General features: G+C 32.4%; 1 protein-coding gene across 3 annotated transcripts; it reads left to right on the forward strand.

Moving 5' to 3' along the window:
• Positions 1 to 330: 330 nt before the first annotated feature.
• On the forward strand, positions 331 to 3972 carry LOC116031568 (p21-activated protein kinase-interacting protein 1-like). Of its 3 annotated transcripts, none has more exons than XM_031273808.1 (5): positions 331 to 521; positions 937 to 1013; positions 2030 to 2714; positions 3142 to 3415; positions 3675 to 3972. In XM_031273808.1, the coding sequence occupies exons 3-5, from the start codon at positions 2070 to 2072 to the stop codon at positions 3731 to 3733; spliced, it is 978 nt and encodes a 325-aa protein (XP_031129668.1). In that variant the 5' UTR covers positions 331 to 521; positions 937 to 1013; positions 2030 to 2069; the 3' UTR covers positions 3734 to 3972. The 3 variants fall into 3 exon arrangements, with proteins under 3 accessions (XP_031129668.1, XP_031129669.1, XP_031129667.1); XM_031273809.1 differs by having other exon boundaries at positions 966 to 1013; XM_031273807.1 differs by having other exon boundaries at positions 331 to 1013.
• The last annotated feature ends 14770 nt before the right edge of the window (positions 3973 to 18742 follow it).

Genomic DNA, 18742 nt, shown 5'->3' on the forward strand with positions numbered 1-18742 from the left:
TTAATAAATTAAATTAATAAATAAATAAAATAACTGATTTTACTAAAATGCCACTAACTTTGGGCGGGAAAGTTTGGAACGAGGATAATGCTTTTATATATAGTATAGATATAGATATAGATTATTAGGGATTTTAATTGGACCTGAACTCGATGGACTGATCCGTTATGGCCGAAAAATTACAAAGTTAAAACTGAACAAAAGAAATCGTCCGATAAATTAATCAGACTGATCGGGCCGATCCTATAGGACGGGCAGGTAGCCCGCCGGGCTACCTTAAAAAAAAAAAAAAAAAACTAACTAAAACTAAAACTAGGGTTTTGGCCTCATGCTAAATTTCACTTTCACTCTCTCCCGCTCCAAGCCTCCAAATTTCTTAATTTCTCTTCCCGAGACCGCAGTCACCGCAGATCCGCCGCCCGCAAGCCTCACGCCCCAATCGTTGCCTGCACGGCTGCACGCCTCACGCCCTCACGCGACTCACGCCCGCACCATTGCTACTCACAAGTGAATTACTACAGGTCTAGTGCACTCTGGTCTGCCTTATGCTGAATTTGAGCAATGACAGATTCTGCCTATGCCTTGATGCTGATTATGTTTTTATTTATGTGCATATAGTACTTTCAAATCGAACTCAAGAAACCAGTTATATGAACCTTGTTAGTTGCAGAGTGATATTGAGCATAGCAGTTCTAAATTTAATTTGGCCATAATTTTATCCGAATTGCATGCATGTATCTAGTCTAGTGATTGCTATTTGCAGGAAATAGTCTCTGGAAAAAGATTTCTATTTCTTCACTGTTGATATATTACATTTACATGTTATTAGTGCACTGTAAGTCTGTAATCACTGTTATTAAGTAGTGCACCCCAAAGTTCAAACTTCAAACTACATAATGTATGGTTAATTTCTTAATTTAAAATTCGACTTCTTAGTGTCTCCAATCTCCATTGCAACACCGCAGCAGCCAGCAGTCCCCAAGCGTCGGACTCCCGTCCCCAGTAGGCAGTGGGTAAGTTCACACTTCTACTTTTTTGAGTTTTTTTTTCTTAATAAATTGACCGGCTAAACCGCCCGTGGGTACCGGCATAGTTGTTTTTTCTCCGGCTAAACCGCCTGTGGGTACCGGAGTCTTGCTTGAAAATTTGAATGCTTTAAATTGTGAATGTGTATTGATTGTATTCTGTAATCTGTAAGACTGTAACTTTAATTGGATTTAGGAGATTAATATTCTTGACTTTTTACTTTATTTAATTTGTAATATTTGTATGATAAGAGTAAATTAATTTAACACTCTCTAGATAGTTTGTTACTTTGTTTAGGACTTTAGACTAGTGTCTTTCCTGTGCACCTGTAATCTGTTAAGTATGCAAGTAATGCAACTAGTGAACTAGACAACTAGTTTTGAGTTTTTGACTTTTGATAATGGGATTCCTATTAATATTTACTATTTAGTACTCCAGTAAGTAGTACTCCGTAACTAGTAAGGTTATTAATTTATTATGCATTGTATATTTGTATATGGATTCTGAAAACAATCCAGTGAATCCACCAAACACTAGTTGAGTAGTTGTGGGTTTGACTTATGACTTGTGAGTGTTAATGTGTTATGTATAAATTATAATGTACATTGTACTGCCAATGTTCATCCAGTGTTTCAGTTGACCCATTCTATTGGATTCGGATCCGGTTGACCACTTGATCCGTTTTATTATTTTTATCGAATGTAACTATTCATTTACCAATAACCTGACGTTTAGGTTTAGGGCTAGGCCGAATCCGAGAATATAAATTAACCGACAGCCTGAATCTGATAAACCCGACAACCCGACAGGGCTGGCCCGATTGACATCCCTAGCTATTATGTTTACATATATTGTTGTTATTGATGAATTTTCAAGACATTGTATTAAACTTATGTTAGATTTTGTAATATGATGATACATAGATTTGTTGTCTACTAAACTCCCGTGGTAATTTTGTAATTTTATTTGCTTTTTATTAAACCCTTCTCTTATTCTTATTAAGGTTTTATAGAGAAGAAACAGAGAGTTGATCAATCCGATACATGAGTCTAATTGCCGGTTCCTACGAGCATTTCATATGGGGGTACAAACTTAAATCTCCAAAAGATGTTCAAAACCTTGATTTAACTCCCCTCTTTTCCTTCCCTTCCCACCTCTCCACCATCAAATGCGCCGACGTTTCCGGCTCTGTCGCCGTCTCTGGTGGTTCTGATGACACCATTAAAATCTATGACCTCTCCACTTGCTCCGAAATTGGCTCCCTCCACGAATCTGCCACCATCAATTCCCTCGCATTCTACACCCCTCCGTCCCTCTCCTTCCCGCTCAACCTTATCTCCGCCGCTGATGACGGCTCAGTCTCCCTCTACTACGCTGATCCCTTTGTTCACCTCAAAACTGTGAAGGTTCACAAAAAAGGCGTCAATTCCCTTTCTATCCACCCCACAGGGGGGCTGGCTCTCTCGGTGGGCCAAGATAAATGCTTAGCTATGGTTGATTTGGAGAGAGGGAGGAGGATTTTTTACAACAGTTTGGGCAAAGAAGCCTCAATTGTGAAATTTAATGAAACTGGCAAAACATTCTACATGGTTATGGATGAAAAAGTTTCAGTATACGAGTCTGAGGATGCAAGAATAGTTTCGGAATTTAATAATGCAAAGCGAGTTCTATGTGCTGCTTCAGGAGAGGTAGGTGATTTCTGCACTTTGTTCTTCATATCTAGCAATTTTTTTTTTTTTTTTTATATTTATAGCATATGTTTGTGGAGTGTAAAGCGTTGGTCAATAGCGCTTCGTTTGGATTTTATATAAACAATTTAATGGTTGCTTGCTGAATTTCATTCTGTTCTAAGATTTCGAAAAATGCTAGTTATTGAGGTGTATGGAAATTCCAATTACAATGTTGCATATGCTGTAAAATCTATGTAACTGAGTTCAAAACTCTTGTCATGTACAAAACCTGTTTAATCAAAATTAGCAAATACTAGATTAGTAGATTTGTATTTTCAGATTCTGATTATTTGTTCTGTTTAAATTAGTTAAAACCAGATTCTTAAGCTATTCCTCTCCTTTATTCTTCTCTCATGTTATTTCAATATGTTCTGATATTTTGCAGGGTGGTATATTGTTTACTGGAGGAGAGGACAGGAATATTACGGCATGGGACACAAAAAGTGGAAAAGTCGCACATAGGATTGATGATGCACATTCAGCCCGTGTTAAAGGCATTGTTGTACTCTCCAACAATGATGAAGAGTATCCATATTTAGTAGCATCTGCATCATCAGATGGCAACATACGTGTATGGGATGTTCGCATGAAATCAAATCCACTGGCAATGGCCAATACAAAATCCAGGCTCACTTGTCTAGCTGGATCATCCATCAAATGTGAGTTCATAAAGGAATTACATACTTTCTATTTCATCTTTCTTATTAACTTTACAAATCACATGGATTCTTACTTTGACTTGTGTTAGTGCAAGAAGTTGCTTGCTTTAAGTTATTGTTTAGAGGATTTTTATGCAACATATCATATGAATTTTCAATTGTTATTGCTACACCATTTCCTATTTGTTTATTATATCTAGATACTCTATTCCATATCTAGATAGTCTTACAATATTCATTCCCTCTTCTTTTGCTTCAGATGGGAAATTCTGCTTCAAAAGAAAAAGAAGACGGAGCAGCGGAGTATTATTTGATTGAATTGCACAGTCGTCTCTCTCCCTCTTTTCTCTAATCCCCTTTCTGACACATAACACCAGATTTTGTTAGTTGTGTAGGTTGTCTTCATATTTTAAATGAGTTATATTATATGTACTCTCAAATTCTACTATCTTATTTTTACTTCATAATGTAGTAAATAATGATAGGTTATCTTGATCTTGTAGGTCATCAAGTATTTTCTTAGTTTGAGTAAACAGAATTCCTTATTTGCTCGTTAATCTTAATATAATAATATATAATTATCAAATTTTGCCTATATGTACCCAACTGGTATTAACTCTTCTCAAATTTTGCCTATTCATAAAATGTCCATATTATTATTGTTGTTTCTTATCCTTCCTTTAATAAGCTTTGATAGAATAAATAAATAATAGTTATTCAATAATTTCACCACTATTAAGTTATTAAACAATTATCGAAACAATATACTAAAACTATAAGGGTCACACTTGTGTGAGACTGTCTTACGGGTCGGGTCAGGTCGAAGCACCATGCAAATGTCACACTTATATGTGCAAATGTCATTCTTATATGCTCAAATATAATACTAATCAGGAATACAATTTTTGTTACTTATAAGAGAAAAAGTATTACATTTTTCATAATAAATAATGTTGACAAGTTTTCCTTACTTATAAGGGAAAATATAATACTTTTGTGGAAAAATGTAATATTTTTGAATTGAAATGTAAAAAGTATTGTATTTTCCCTTAAAAATATTACATTTACCCTTATAAGTAACAAAATTTTCATTCCTGATTAGTATTACATTTGAGCATATAAGTATGACATTTGTGCGTATAAGTGTTACATTTACACATTGATCCGATCCGACCCGACCCGTCTCACGGTGAGACGGTCTCACACAAGTTTTTGCCAAAATATAAATTAATATGGTGTCATTTAAAATATCTCAATAAGATATTTGTAAGTTGTAGCAATATTTTTTTACGGAGTATGTTTTTAATTTATTTATGCAAACGCAATATAGAAGAAGGATTAATATTTGATGCAATGTATAGATGTTATACACTGGCGGTGAAGGAAAATATGTCACATCATTAAAAAACAAAGTTAATATTGACCGAATTCTTTTTTTACAAAATATTTAAAATATGTATTTATTAGAAAACTATTTTATTTCTAATTAACACAAGATATATCTACTTTCCTAAACATATTTATTACTTAATTATTATATACGTAATTTCCTAAACTTTTTAAATTATTAGATACATTATTAATTGCATGTTCCCAAACAATTTATATATATTAATCACATGTACAGTATAATTAGTTTAAATCTCTTAAATTAACATTAGTTTTGTTTAAATCTCTTAATTAACATTAAATTAGTATAATTAAGAATTGAACAGACTTTCTAAATTATTATATTTATAGTTCCATTTAATTTTTTTTTATTTTTAAATATTATTTAATGTTCATAATAATAATTCTCATAGTATATAGCGCCTAGCGTCTAGGCAGTTTAGGGGCGGTGCCTAGGCGGTGACCTATAAAAACAGAAAAATAGTGTGAGTGTATGTCATTCATATTCATATATATATATATATATATATATATATATATATATATATAGAATCCTAATCATATGAGAACTATGCCCCCAAGTGAGAATGTGAGGACAAATCCAAACCATTGATCTGCAAGATCTGACGGATGAGAAATCAAGTAAAAAATGAGCGGGGTCATTTTCATAAATATTATAAACTTTTAAAATGAGCGGGGTCATTTTCATAAATATTAAAAAATTTTGTTTATTTCAACCGTTAGATCTACTAGATCAATGGTTTGGATTTGTCCTTACGTTCTTACCTGAGACATGGTTCTCACCTGATTAAGAACATATATATATATATATAGATTTTTGTTCAAATGCGGCGGCGAGCTCCTATGCGGTCATGCGGCCTAATCTGCACCGTCTAATTTTATTAATCCTACTGAAATTCGCATATGTTTAAGTGGGGTTAATATGGTAATTTTAGTATTTATATTACGTGAATTGGAATGGTGCATTTTAGTACATAGTGTGGTGCGTTTTAATACATGCTGTGGTGCGTTATATTACGTATGTTGGTGCATTAACTGTGTTGTGGAATGGTGTGTTTTAATCTATCCTCTGGTGCATTTTCATACGTAGAATGATGTATAACTGTGTTGTGGAATTATGTGTTTTAATACGTCGTCTGGTACATTTTAATACATTGAATGGTGTGTATTTTAACACGTGTTTCTAATAAGTGTGGTGCATTTTAATACGTATAATAGTGCATATTTTAACACATGTTTTTTAATATGTGTAAATAGTGTATGCTTATAATCTGACATGAGGTACGTTGTGGTACATTTTAATACGTAGAATAATGTGTTTTATTAAGTATATTGATGAATTTTAAGTGAATATGTGCATTTGGTATATTGTATGGAATGGTGTGTTTTATCGGTCCTCTGATGCGTTTTAGTACGTAGAATGGTATCTTCTGTAACATATATATATTGCGCGTTGATTTGATGAGTTGATATGATCTAATGGCTGAAAATTAAAATGCTAATTAAAATGTATATATACACATTAGCAGCGAGTGATTATTTTAACATCTATCAACTGTAACACAAAAAATGTGATCAACTCAAGTCTGATGTTTAGGTGGATTGTGACAATGATTTAGTGGCGACAGCTTTCTCTCTCTCTTTTTTTTTTTTTTTTTCAAAATTAAAGTACACTTTAATAATAATAATAATAATAAGAAACAACAATCAGAAGTATGATATATATAGTTGGGGATAAAATTAAAAAAACTCTAAAAACTACTCGCAAAACATTGGAATCTACACTTATAATAAGAGCCAACACTTATAATAATAGCCAATAATGTTAAACCCTTAACTGGAACTAAAAAAATGTTGGTGTAATAGTCTGCTATAACATATTGTACTTTGTGTTCTTCTTATTGTGCAACCTCCAATTAAATTCCTAATATATCCTAATCTTTTATAATTTTACAAAATTTTTCCGTTAAATATAACGGAAGTTTAACATTAAATTCTTTAGGCAATTTATTTCTTTATTGCAATTTTCAAACAAATTGGCAATATTCTATAATACAATTCTGTATAGATTCCTAACTTAAAATTAGAATATTGAAGTCTTAATAAGATTCTATAATACAATTTTGTATATATTCCTAATTAAACCATTATTCTACCAAAAGCAACAGTATATAAATTTCTCCCATTCTCACTGGTATTCACCCAAAACTAAACCTAACATATTCTGCAACACACCATCTACTTGACATTCTATAGGTATGATTGTCAAAATATTATCATGCTAATTCTATTATTTGTATTTGTACTCATAATGATTGCAATTTTTTTTTTTAAAAAAAAATCAATGATGGTATACTCATTAATTAGTATAACTTCAATATCGTTATGTAAATATATCTATTGTATAATCTGTTCATCTATACTTGTATCCTTGTATGTAATGTTGTGGTTCTCATTATATTACTCTATAATCTACACATTTTAGTTACTCCTAACTCCCTGATCTATGGTTTTTGAATTTATGTTGTGATTCCCATCATATTATTTCATAACATCCTTTATGAACATATTTTCCAAGACACAAGGATATTAATTAGTAATTACAAATGCAGTAAAGTTAATTGATATTGACACACAAACTGTGGGTTAGAGTTGTACAGTTCATGTCATTAAGAAAAACGAACCAAAAATGCTATTGGAACGCTGAGAAAAAGCATATGCTCATCGTACTTGAGGATGAAACAGTAACAAAATAGTAACAATTTTCTCCCTTTATTATTATTATTATTATTATTATTATTATTATGAAGATGCTCTCATTCACCACCAACATCATTGTAAATGCTATATCTAAATGCAAGTAGCTCGAGTTCAATCAATAGTGTTTGATAATGATATTGGAATGTATGATTCACTTTACAAACCAACAAATGGTACATCATCTCAAATGTCATCGTCAAACCTGTCCGGACGAATTATAAAGTACTTGATCACAAATACAATTACACATGGATTTTAAATGGTCGGATCGGTGTCCAAACAAGTGACAATGATGACACACCATTTGCTCCCATGTAAGTGGTTTATTTGTTTCGACTTATTTTAGTTGCAATTTAGCTATTTACAATTTCGTTATGTTTTACTCCGTGTGTATATATATATATATATATATATATATATATATATAAGCATCGAGACTATTTCTTTGATTTTTATTAATTTAGCATTTTTTCTCTCTCATTATTATATGACTATTTTAACCAATTAAGGAACACTAATTTAAAAATATGCATTGGGCATTGGTTTAATCGTGCAACGCGCGTGTGATAACTAGTAAATAAAATAAGAGATATTATATACTCCTACTGATACTGATGTGGCAATTAATTATATATTAATTAACGATTATGGAATATTTGGTTGCAAAGAGAGAATTATGGGAGAAAAATTGTAATTCTATATGAGATGAATAATGTGTAAATAATGTTGAAATTTAGATTTCAGTATTTGGCTTGTAGGAATGAAACTATTTAGAATTTCAATTATCAATAAGAATTGGAAGAGATCGAATAAGTAGTATAAAGACCAAAGTACCGATACTTATTATACTTATTATTATTATTAAATTATAATAAGTAAATTTGTGTTAAAATTAAATGCAATGCAATTGTTATTTGGACACTTTGGATATAAACTATATTTCCATTCTCTATAATGTTCTTTTATAAGTATTAAATTTCATTATCTGTGTTTAATAATATTTTAATGTAATTTTAAGTATATACTATTAATACTAAATTAATTATTAATAGATTCGATCATGTGACCACTTAATTGGAATAGTAATAAATGTGTTATCACACTAAATAGTAATTGATAAATTAAATTATAATTAATTTGAGTTAAATCTCGTTAAATAAAACAAACAAAATAGGACATATGTATTAAAAAGAAGTAGATTTTTATATATAAGATAATTGATTATCTTTTTCAAGCACATCACAACGTGACCAACATGTGAAATGCATTTTGAAAATCCATTAGTTTAAAAATGGACCATACTTGTGTGTCTTTTGTGGCTTAAAATATAGTAGTTGGCCAACGTGAATGACATTTTAAATATCCTTTTCAACACAGCACAAATATTTTTTTTTCCTGTTAATATAATAAATGTACATTTTGAAAACCGAAAAATGACTTACGAAAGTTAGTTTTCATATTTTCCTGTATTTGGGTATTTAAGTAAAATAAAGTCAAAGAAAATATTCATTCTGCGTTGGTCAACGAAAAATGACCTAATTTGGTAGAAAATGTCTTCATAGATTTTTAGTCGAAATACATTTTTGAAATTCTCTATTTTCCTGTATTTATCCTTTCTCTCATCTCTTTTCAAACTAGTTTTTGGATTATTATTACCATCTCCACGACACACACGCACCACCACCACCACCATACCATTTATTATTATTATTTATAACAAATAATATGTTCATTTTCAGGAAATCAAACTGAAAAATATAATTCTTTTTTAACTTTTAGCTAAACAGAAAAAGATAATTTTCTAATCTTCAGCCAAACATTAGGAAATTAAATTATTTTTTTAGAAATGAGCCATTTTTTGAAAATTATTTTTCAGGTTTCCAAACGGATCATGAGAGCTTTTATAATATTACTCTTCAATCTTTTTTCTTTAATACAACTGATCCTATTACATTGTAGTGTACAAAGAGTCAAATCACCTCCAGACTCGACCTCCCATATGAGAGAGTCACTACATGCTGTCTGATCACAGGGTGTGTGGCTACTTTTAAATGTAAGAGTCACTAGCATGTATCGAGAACAGAGCACAGATGTCACAACTTGTTTCACTTGCTAGCATCTGTTCATGTGCTAGTCACTCAGGTTGGATTATTGGATTGGGATAATTTTTACCAACATTAGTTTATTACAAAACTAAAATCGTTTTAATTATAAATAAGAATTTTATTTTACTTTTTATTTATTATTTGTTTTAATATACCAAAGTACGGAGTATATTATATTGAAAATCATTCTTTTTAGTTCCAACACATGCACATTCAGTTTAATATCTGTTCGGAAAATGCCGATGAAGAGCCAAATCTAATTTTCAGTGGTTGAGAGATTGTTACCCAGCTTGTCTCGAATTGATGACAATTTATAAGTAAGAAAATAAAAGTACGCTTTTACTATCAGTAACTTTTTGCGTGAGTGACTGAATGGAAGCGTTAAATATTAACAATATCCCTAATTTAATAGGAAAGATTTGCCTTCCATTGGAAAAATATGTTTTCCCGGTCAACCTTTTTGCTCAATAAAAAATGGACGGAATCATGAATTTCAGACACATAAAGGGTCGGAAATTTAATTTCCAAATTCCAATTTAAAAACGAATTTTCAAAAAAATTGAAAATTTGCAGCAGTGGATTTTGTTATGTTTAATTTCTTCAAATTTGTCAAGACATAGCTAACTGTTAAATGGTTCCTCAGAACTATCAACAATAATTGAACTTGACTACAATAATTGTGATTTTTTTACTTTTGAGAAGGAACTTTTTTTTATTGCCACATTCTTAAAAAGACGAAGTGCTTCGGGCCCAACAAAATAATAGAGAAATAACTTACTGTGACTCAAATATTTTTTATTAGTGTTACGTTGTAAAAATTGGTCTAGGTAGTTACCTAGGCGCCCCTAAGTCGATGTGATTTCAGCCCTAGGCGACTTTTAGTTGGTCAGGCAACTAATCGACCGACTAGGTGCCTTAGGCAATTCGGGCGAGTACGTGGTTTTTTTTTGCCCGCTTGACTATTCCTCTACTTCTATATTCTTGCAGCCAAGTACTCAACTAACCATCTAACATATGCAGTTGACTAGTTTGGAGAATTATAACAGTTTAACAACTCCCAGCCTCGAGTGAAAAAAGTAGAGACAATATGTTCGGATTACTTAGCCATCTAGGAGGTGCCTAGCGCCTTCACGTTGCTTTTTAGATAGAAGGACTATCATTGTATGGTGGAAACAAAAAAGCAAGGACTAGATCATTGATGGGTGGCAACAAGAAAATTTTCATACGTGCATATTTCCATCATACTTGCATAAGGATGGTGGGTGCAGTCTCTTTATAAAAGGAATGCTTATGTCTTTCAGCTTTACTTTAAAAAAAGAAAAAACTTTTTACGAAACTGCTTTTTTCCACTGATTGAGTGAACAGACAATGTAACATACATGTGAAGTGTGAAAACAAGGCAATACCTAATATAATTAAAAAATAGAAACAGATCTGATTGAATCGAGCATAATATTTATATTTATTTATTTTTTTGAATGACATAATATTTGTATTTAATGTACACATTCGAGTAATAGTTACGGAGTACCTTGTTATCCAAAAATGAATAGTACTACACCAACTTTTCTTAGAAATTTATTTTTTTATATTTAATTTACTTCTTATTATTTTATAGTATTTAATTAACTCTATTGTATTTAATTATTAAGTAAACTAGTAATTAATATTACATTTTTTTGTTTATATTTTTCAAACCTATACATATTTAAAAAAAAAAAAAGTCACTACCATTTAAAACTCTAGCCCAAATTATTTTGATATTAAATTATACCATTGATAATGGTCCAACTTACATTATGAACACTTGTCCGAAATGACATTCATATTATATTTATGCAATAATTAACATATTATGTGTCTGACGTTAACATATTATGTATATCTAAATAAATTGAAGGCACATAATATGTTAACTACATACATAATATTTGTGTTAGGGTTGTATTTCCATCTTGATGCTATATTTTTTATAATTGCATAAAGGGGATTTTTGTGTAACCTAGGGTTATTGAGTTTATGAAGAGTTTGCACTTATATCTTGTTAATGTTTGGTGTACACATTTATTAGCATGATTTTGGTGAATCCTCGGCTACAACTAACAAGAGTTGGGTCAAGGATTTGAGTCACCCTTGCATAAATTCAATTTCTTCATATGAAAATAGGAAAAATTGGAGGCTTCTAATACTCTATGTTCTTGATGGACTTGAAATTGATACGTCACAAGAGTGAAACAATTTCTTATTCTAATCCTTGTTTATTGATCACAAGGGTGACTTCTAGACTAGGATTCCTTCGTGCATCTCTTCAATTTCTTGGTTGTGTGAATTCCCTCAATTCTTAGGTTGTGTTGTACATATAGAAGATAATGCTTCATAGCTTAAGTCCTATTTCTTTATTTCATATTTATCTCTTGTTAATATGTGTTTGTGCTATCTTGTTTAATTATTGGTGCCTTAAACTTGTTATATATGGATTGCTTAGATACTTGTTGATTTCCTAGTACTAGTGCCTTGTTGCTTGCATTTGCATATTACGTGCCATAATCCTCAATCTCAAGAGAACGACAGAACACATGCGCTCTACGTAGCTACATCAGAAATACATCAATTTTTTTATGTGGCATTTTTGGGAATATGTTCATATTTATTAAAATTATACCTTAGTTAGTCTATTAATTTGAGACACTTGACAAGATTACTAATGCCCTTATAAGGTTGGAAGTTTGACAAATAAGAGTCAAACTTTGCTGTATTTTAAATATCTAGTAATAAACAATGAACGACTCTTTGGATATGATTAATACATAATATACGGTAGATAATAATCTCTTGCACAAAATAGTGTATTTAAAAAAAAAAAGACATGAATTTTGTTATTAAGTTAACAAATGGCTATTAATGGGCCATGGAAAGCATTAATTTTTAGTATGGGAACTTGCTTATATAGCAATAGTTATATAGCTGAATTAAACATGATACATGTTCCTATATGCATCCAACAAATTTTTAATTTTTTAACTTAAATTTAATTTTTTCCTTTTTTTTTTTTTTTTTTTTTTTACAAATAAAATTAATGTCTAAAAGATACGGAGTATATCATTAAAAAGTATTAATTGAGATCTTTTAATTGACACTAATATTAATATATTTTTAAAAAAATAAATATGTACGTACATAAAGTCATTACTTTATTTAACGTTCATGTGTATTAATAAAAGTATACAGATGTCCAAACAATCCAAAGAAAATCGAAGAAAACAGGTAAGGAGTCGTTATTAAAGAAAGGATTATGCAAAGGTTTTTTATTTTTTTATTTTCGAATGCCAATTTTTTTATAAACATGAATTGAAAGTATACATAGATCTCACAACCATCCAAAGAAAATCGAATAAAGGAGGTAAGCAGTTGTTATTAAATAAAGGATTATGCAAAGAATTTTTTAATTCCCAAAATGTTCATGTCCAATAAGCCAATTAAACATTAAAAAAATTTGGGATTTTATTCCTTGATTATTCTATTCTCTTTAAAATATTATTTCTATTACTCTAGCATTCATTTACAAAATAACTTATTAATGTGAGGCTTCATTTTGTGAATATATATATATAAAAGGCGCACCTGGTATGAATGCCATCTAGGAGAGAACTAGGAACTAATTAATTTGAACTGTCCATTAGAAATATTTTTTTTTTAAATGCGGTTACTTTTTTTTTTTTTTTTTTTTTTTTTAATAACTCAAACTTTGAAATGCAAGTAAGAGGTGCAAGTGTGCAAATAATATCATTATAAAGTATCACAAGTAATTTACCATTCACATTCGGTGCAATTAATGGTAACGTTAGATGCACTTAGTATTGTTGAAACCCAATGGGGTAGTTCAAGTGGCAAGTGAGCTCTCTTTGTGGGGAAGAATTTCGGGAGAATCTGGGGTGGATCCGAGCCGTTGAACGGACGGAGAAAGACCTCGTGAATTATGTGGTGGTCCCTGCGTAGGCTTTGATAGTCGGAAGCCTGAACTTCTTCGGAAGGGGTGTGTCCATTATCCTCGGGATAAATGGTACGACCATCCTTACCTCGGGTTCAGGCGACTACTCCCTCGCCTCCATTTTCTACTCTAACTCATCTATTTTCTTTTCTAGTCGCTCTACCACTTCTTCTTGCACGGTCGGAGTTCGCTTATGCACAGTGTACCGACGCAGAACCGGCCCTCCAAACACACCCACCCCTTCTAACCATTGTGATCGCTCTCCCTCACCCGTTCTGGTTTTGTCCTGGTGTGGTCCCTTGGTGGATGACCCATTGGCCCTTGGTTGTGGCCCTAACCTCTGTTGGATAGTAACCCTCTCGCCCAACCGTTCTAGGGTCGGCATAGAAACGGCTGCCGATGTCTGATAGAGTCGCTTATCTGAACTCCTTCCCCTCGGCCCTTCACCTCTCTTCCCTTGGAGCGAGGTTGAATTTCAGGGCGATCGCTAGTAGCACGGGTCGCCCCGCGTCATAGACGATGGGTTCTCTCTCGCCGTGGAGACATTACTTCATCCTCTTGTGCGAATGCTCGGGGCACTTGACATTGAATCCCTGCCACCAATCGGGTTAGAGTTGTCGCTGCCTGCTGAATGACCTGGGTCGTCGCTTGGAGAACCATAGGTGGTACCTGTGCCCTAGGCTCTTGTTGCCCTCCACCACGATTGTTGTTGAGTTGGTCGTGAAGGTCACCATTACGGTCGTTGTTAAGCTGGTCTCGGAGGTCACCCGAGTTTGTTTGTTGGGCATCCATGTTAACATTGTCATTGCCGTTGATGTTTAGTCCACGGAAACCATGGGAACCACTTGATCTAGACCGTGCCATCGCTTCAAACTCGTATATGAGAGAAAGACGTGTGTGTCAGCATGCTTAAGAGTTGATCTCAGACTCTCAACAAAAGCACCAATGATGGTAAATATGTTACCCGTGTTTATTAGGAAAGAAGTAAAACAATCGTATTACTATGTTCAAGGTATAATATTTTCAGAGCCTTCCCCATTGTTGTGACATGGGCTCATCCTTTATACTATAAATTTGTAACGGTTACAATAATTGCACAACGGCATCCTATTAAGTGACACTACCTCCTCAGTTAATTGAGACGCCCTCTTCCATATAAGTGTGCTCGCCTGTTGTAACTGTTCCATATGCTATTAACCGTTACTGTTTGACTGTCATCATTACTTCAATGGGACCAAGTGCATCGGATCAGATCCAACACCTTGCCCAATTATCTTGTCAGGTACCTTTTATTCATGGTCTACAGAAAAATTGCCCACATTAATAAGTTTGGCTAGTGTTGATAAATATAGTAAATTATATACCATGTTGCTGGGTTCACTTTGCATTCTAAATTCTTATACCCCAGGTTAATATAAATAAATTAAAGGTACATAATTGATTAATTGCAAGTATGTAATATGTGAGTCGTAATATGTATTTAATTGATTAATTAAAGGTAAATAATTTGTTTATATATATATATATATATATATATATATATATATATATATATATATATATATATATATGATCATGTTAAATTAGTTCCTTAGGTGAGAAATAGGATGAAATATAGACCGTTGAATTTAATTTTGATTGATGCTCTCAGCCATTGCATTTAAAATTCTCGCATTAAGTGAACTTAAGGCTTATTAAAGTTTGAGGGTACAATTGTCATTAGCATTTTCCACCAATCTTTCCCGCTTCTCCACTTCATCCACTACAGCGAAGATATCTATGTTACATCTTGATCAAGATACGCTTCGGCGAAGAAGGCGAAGTGAACTCGACGAAATCAGGGAGCAAATTTTAGGCGAAGCCAATGAATTGAATTCAACGAGCAAATTTCAGGCGAAGACAACGAAGACGACGATACGACAAGTCTTTGACAGTGTCTATAACTTCTGCGTTTCATCTTGAACAAGCTACTCTCCGATGAAGAAGACGTAGTGAAGTCGATGAATTCTACGACTAAACAACGTGCACTGAGAAAATGTGCACTACTAGGCGCAAGAGTTGCACTATAAGGTTGAAAATTATGCACTACAAGTATTTATGAAAAAATAGTGTAATTTGTGCATTTTTATTTGATTAACCCTAAGAATGTGCACTGGTAGGCACAAACCTTTGCTCTGTATGTCACAAAAACATGCACTACAGAGCATCAAACTAACCTAAAAGATAGATGATAGCCTAAACTCTACGACTGAACAACGTGCACTGTTAGTTGAGAAAATGTGCACTACTAGGCACAAATATTTACACTATACGGTTGAAAATTATGCACTGCAAGTATTTATGAAAAAATAGTGTGATTTGTGCATTTTTATTTGATTAACCCTAAGAATGTGCACTGGTAGGCACAAACTTTTGCTCTGTATGGCACAAAAATATGCACCACAGAGCATAAAACTAACCTAAAAGATGAATGATAGCCTGAACTCTACGACTGAACAACGTGCACTGTTAGTTGAGAAAATGTGCACTACTAGGTACAAATATTTGCACTATACGGTTGAAAATTATGCATTGCAAGTATTTATGAAAAAATAATGTGTTTTGTGCAATTTTATTTGATTAACCATAAGAATGTGCACTGGTAGGCACAAACCTCTGCTCTGTATGGCACAAAAATATGCACCACAGAGCATAAAACTAACCTAAAAGATGAATGCTAGCCTGAACTATACGACTGAACAACATGCACTGTTCGTTGAGAAAATGTGCACTACTAGGCACAAATATTTGCACTATACGGTTGAAAATTATGCATTGCAAGTATTTATGAAAAAATAGTGTGTTTTGTGCAATTTTATTTGATTAACCATAAGAATGTGCACTGGTAGGCACAAACTTTTTGCTCTGTATGACACAAAAACATGCACTACAGAGTATAAATATATATATATATATATATATATATATATAATGTTATTTTAAACAGGTTAATTCCACAAATGGTTCTCCGACTATGTTGATTTTCTAAAATTAGTCCCCGACTTTTAATTTAGACAATTTAGGTGCCTTGACTTTCAAATTCTTTCCAATGTTGGTCCTTTCGTCAAATTTTGGTTAAGTTGAGGTCAAATGAAGGGGTAAAATTATCCGTTCACATGCTTAATGTATTATTACTCGTATTTCTTTTGTTTTATTCGCTGTATATATAAATATAATCTCAGTCGAAGTCTAAATCGGAACCATTAATCTCAGTCAAAGTCTCTTCGACTGAGATTATATTCATATATATAGCGTATAGGACAGGAGAAATACGAGTAATAATACACTATACAAGTAAACGAACAATTTTACCCCTTTATTTGACCTCAACTTAATCAAAATTTGACTAAAGGACCGACATTGGATAGAATTTTAAAGTCAAAGGATTTAAATTGTCCAAATTAAAAGTTGGGGACTAATTTTAAAAAATAAACATAATCGGAGGACCATTATTGAAATTAACTCTATTTTAAACCCTAACTAGTGTTTTACCCGCACGGAAAAAATTTTGTTATTATAAATTTAAATAGTAAAATTTAAAAATACAAATATATTGATAAGTGCTAATTTGTCTATATTTTTCTCCCTTTCATTAAGTCATTATGTTTATAGATCATTCCAAATTTCATGAGAATTAATGCTTATTTGTGTTATTTTGCAAGTAGTATGAGGTGGAAAGCATTGAAGCAAAGATGATCATTTTCATGCATTTTGGTGGGCATTGGAGTCAAATGGAGACCAAATATGAAGTTATGGAGATGGATGCAACACTCCCAAGGAAGTTTTAGAATGGTATTTTCAATGGTGTTGGTCATTTGGACAAACCAAAACAAAAGAGAAGCAAAAGATCAAAGTGTTGCAATTCTCGCATTGCACGTCGACATCTTAGTATTTTGACCATATCTCTGCCTAGAAACGTTTAAATGAAGTGATTTTTGAACCATTGGAAACAAGACTCGAAGGGCTACATCTTTCATGAAGACATCAAAGTCTAAATCAGAAGGGAAAAGGGTCAAAATCAGCTTTCAAGCCGGACCTTCGTTGTAGGAGGATTCTCGACGCGTCGAGAATTGGCAGAAAGCAACATTTTACATTCTGTAAACGCTCGACGCGTCGAGAATCACCGTCGACGCTTCGAGCCTCCCAGATCTGCGAATTTGCAGCCCGTCTCTGCTCCTATTTAACCTTGTTTTCACTCATTTCTCTATGGTTCCGACCCATCTTAGAACCCTAGCTATTTTCTACTCTTTCTTTTCATATTTTAGGGTTAGATTAGACTTATATTTAGGTTATTAAACATTTTGGAAGCTTGGATTGTAGCATTTAAACTTGGGTTTCAAGGATTTCATATCCATTTTCACTAGATAAGTTCTTCTACTCTTTATTACATTTCTTGCAATTTACTTTCTTGTTTTATTGCTTTGATCTTTTATCTTGTGTTATGAAATTCGTTGTTGATTATGAATCTTGTGATATTTTCATTATGAAGTTCAAGGAGTTGATCAACCATGCTTCACCTTTGGGAAAATGGGAGTGTGTGATGTTAAGAACACCAAGTGTTTGATGAAATGCCTCTTAGACATTCTTGAGTCATGGAAATGTCCTTGAATGTTCTAGGAGTGTGGGATGACCTTTGGAAAGGCTTCCCTATTGTTATATGACATCTATCATCTTTTGGTCTCTATTTATTATTTGTTTTCATTATAGTGTGTTGTTTGATATTGTGTTTGTATCCAAATCAACCCTTCGGTTTGGCTAGATTTCCATGAGGAACATTAGTATCTTATACTTGGAACACTATCGCCAATCCTTATGAGAACGATATCTGGTGTAAGGATACCCTCTTACACATCCACTCACCCAAAGGACTACTCCATCATATATTATAATGTACAATATAATAATATAGTTGAATTTTCGTATATTTGGTCAAGTATCTATTATCATAACATACAAAATAAAAATTTTGTATGATTAATATAATCTCTAATCATATACATATTTATATAAATTTATAGAGAAAAA

Source organism: Ipomoea triloba, chromosome 10 (assembly GCF_003576645.1).
Source record: "Ipomoea triloba cultivar NCNSP0323 chromosome 10, ASM357664v1".
Lineage (NCBI taxonomy): Eukaryota > Viridiplantae > Streptophyta > Magnoliopsida > Solanales > Convolvulaceae > Ipomoea > Ipomoea triloba.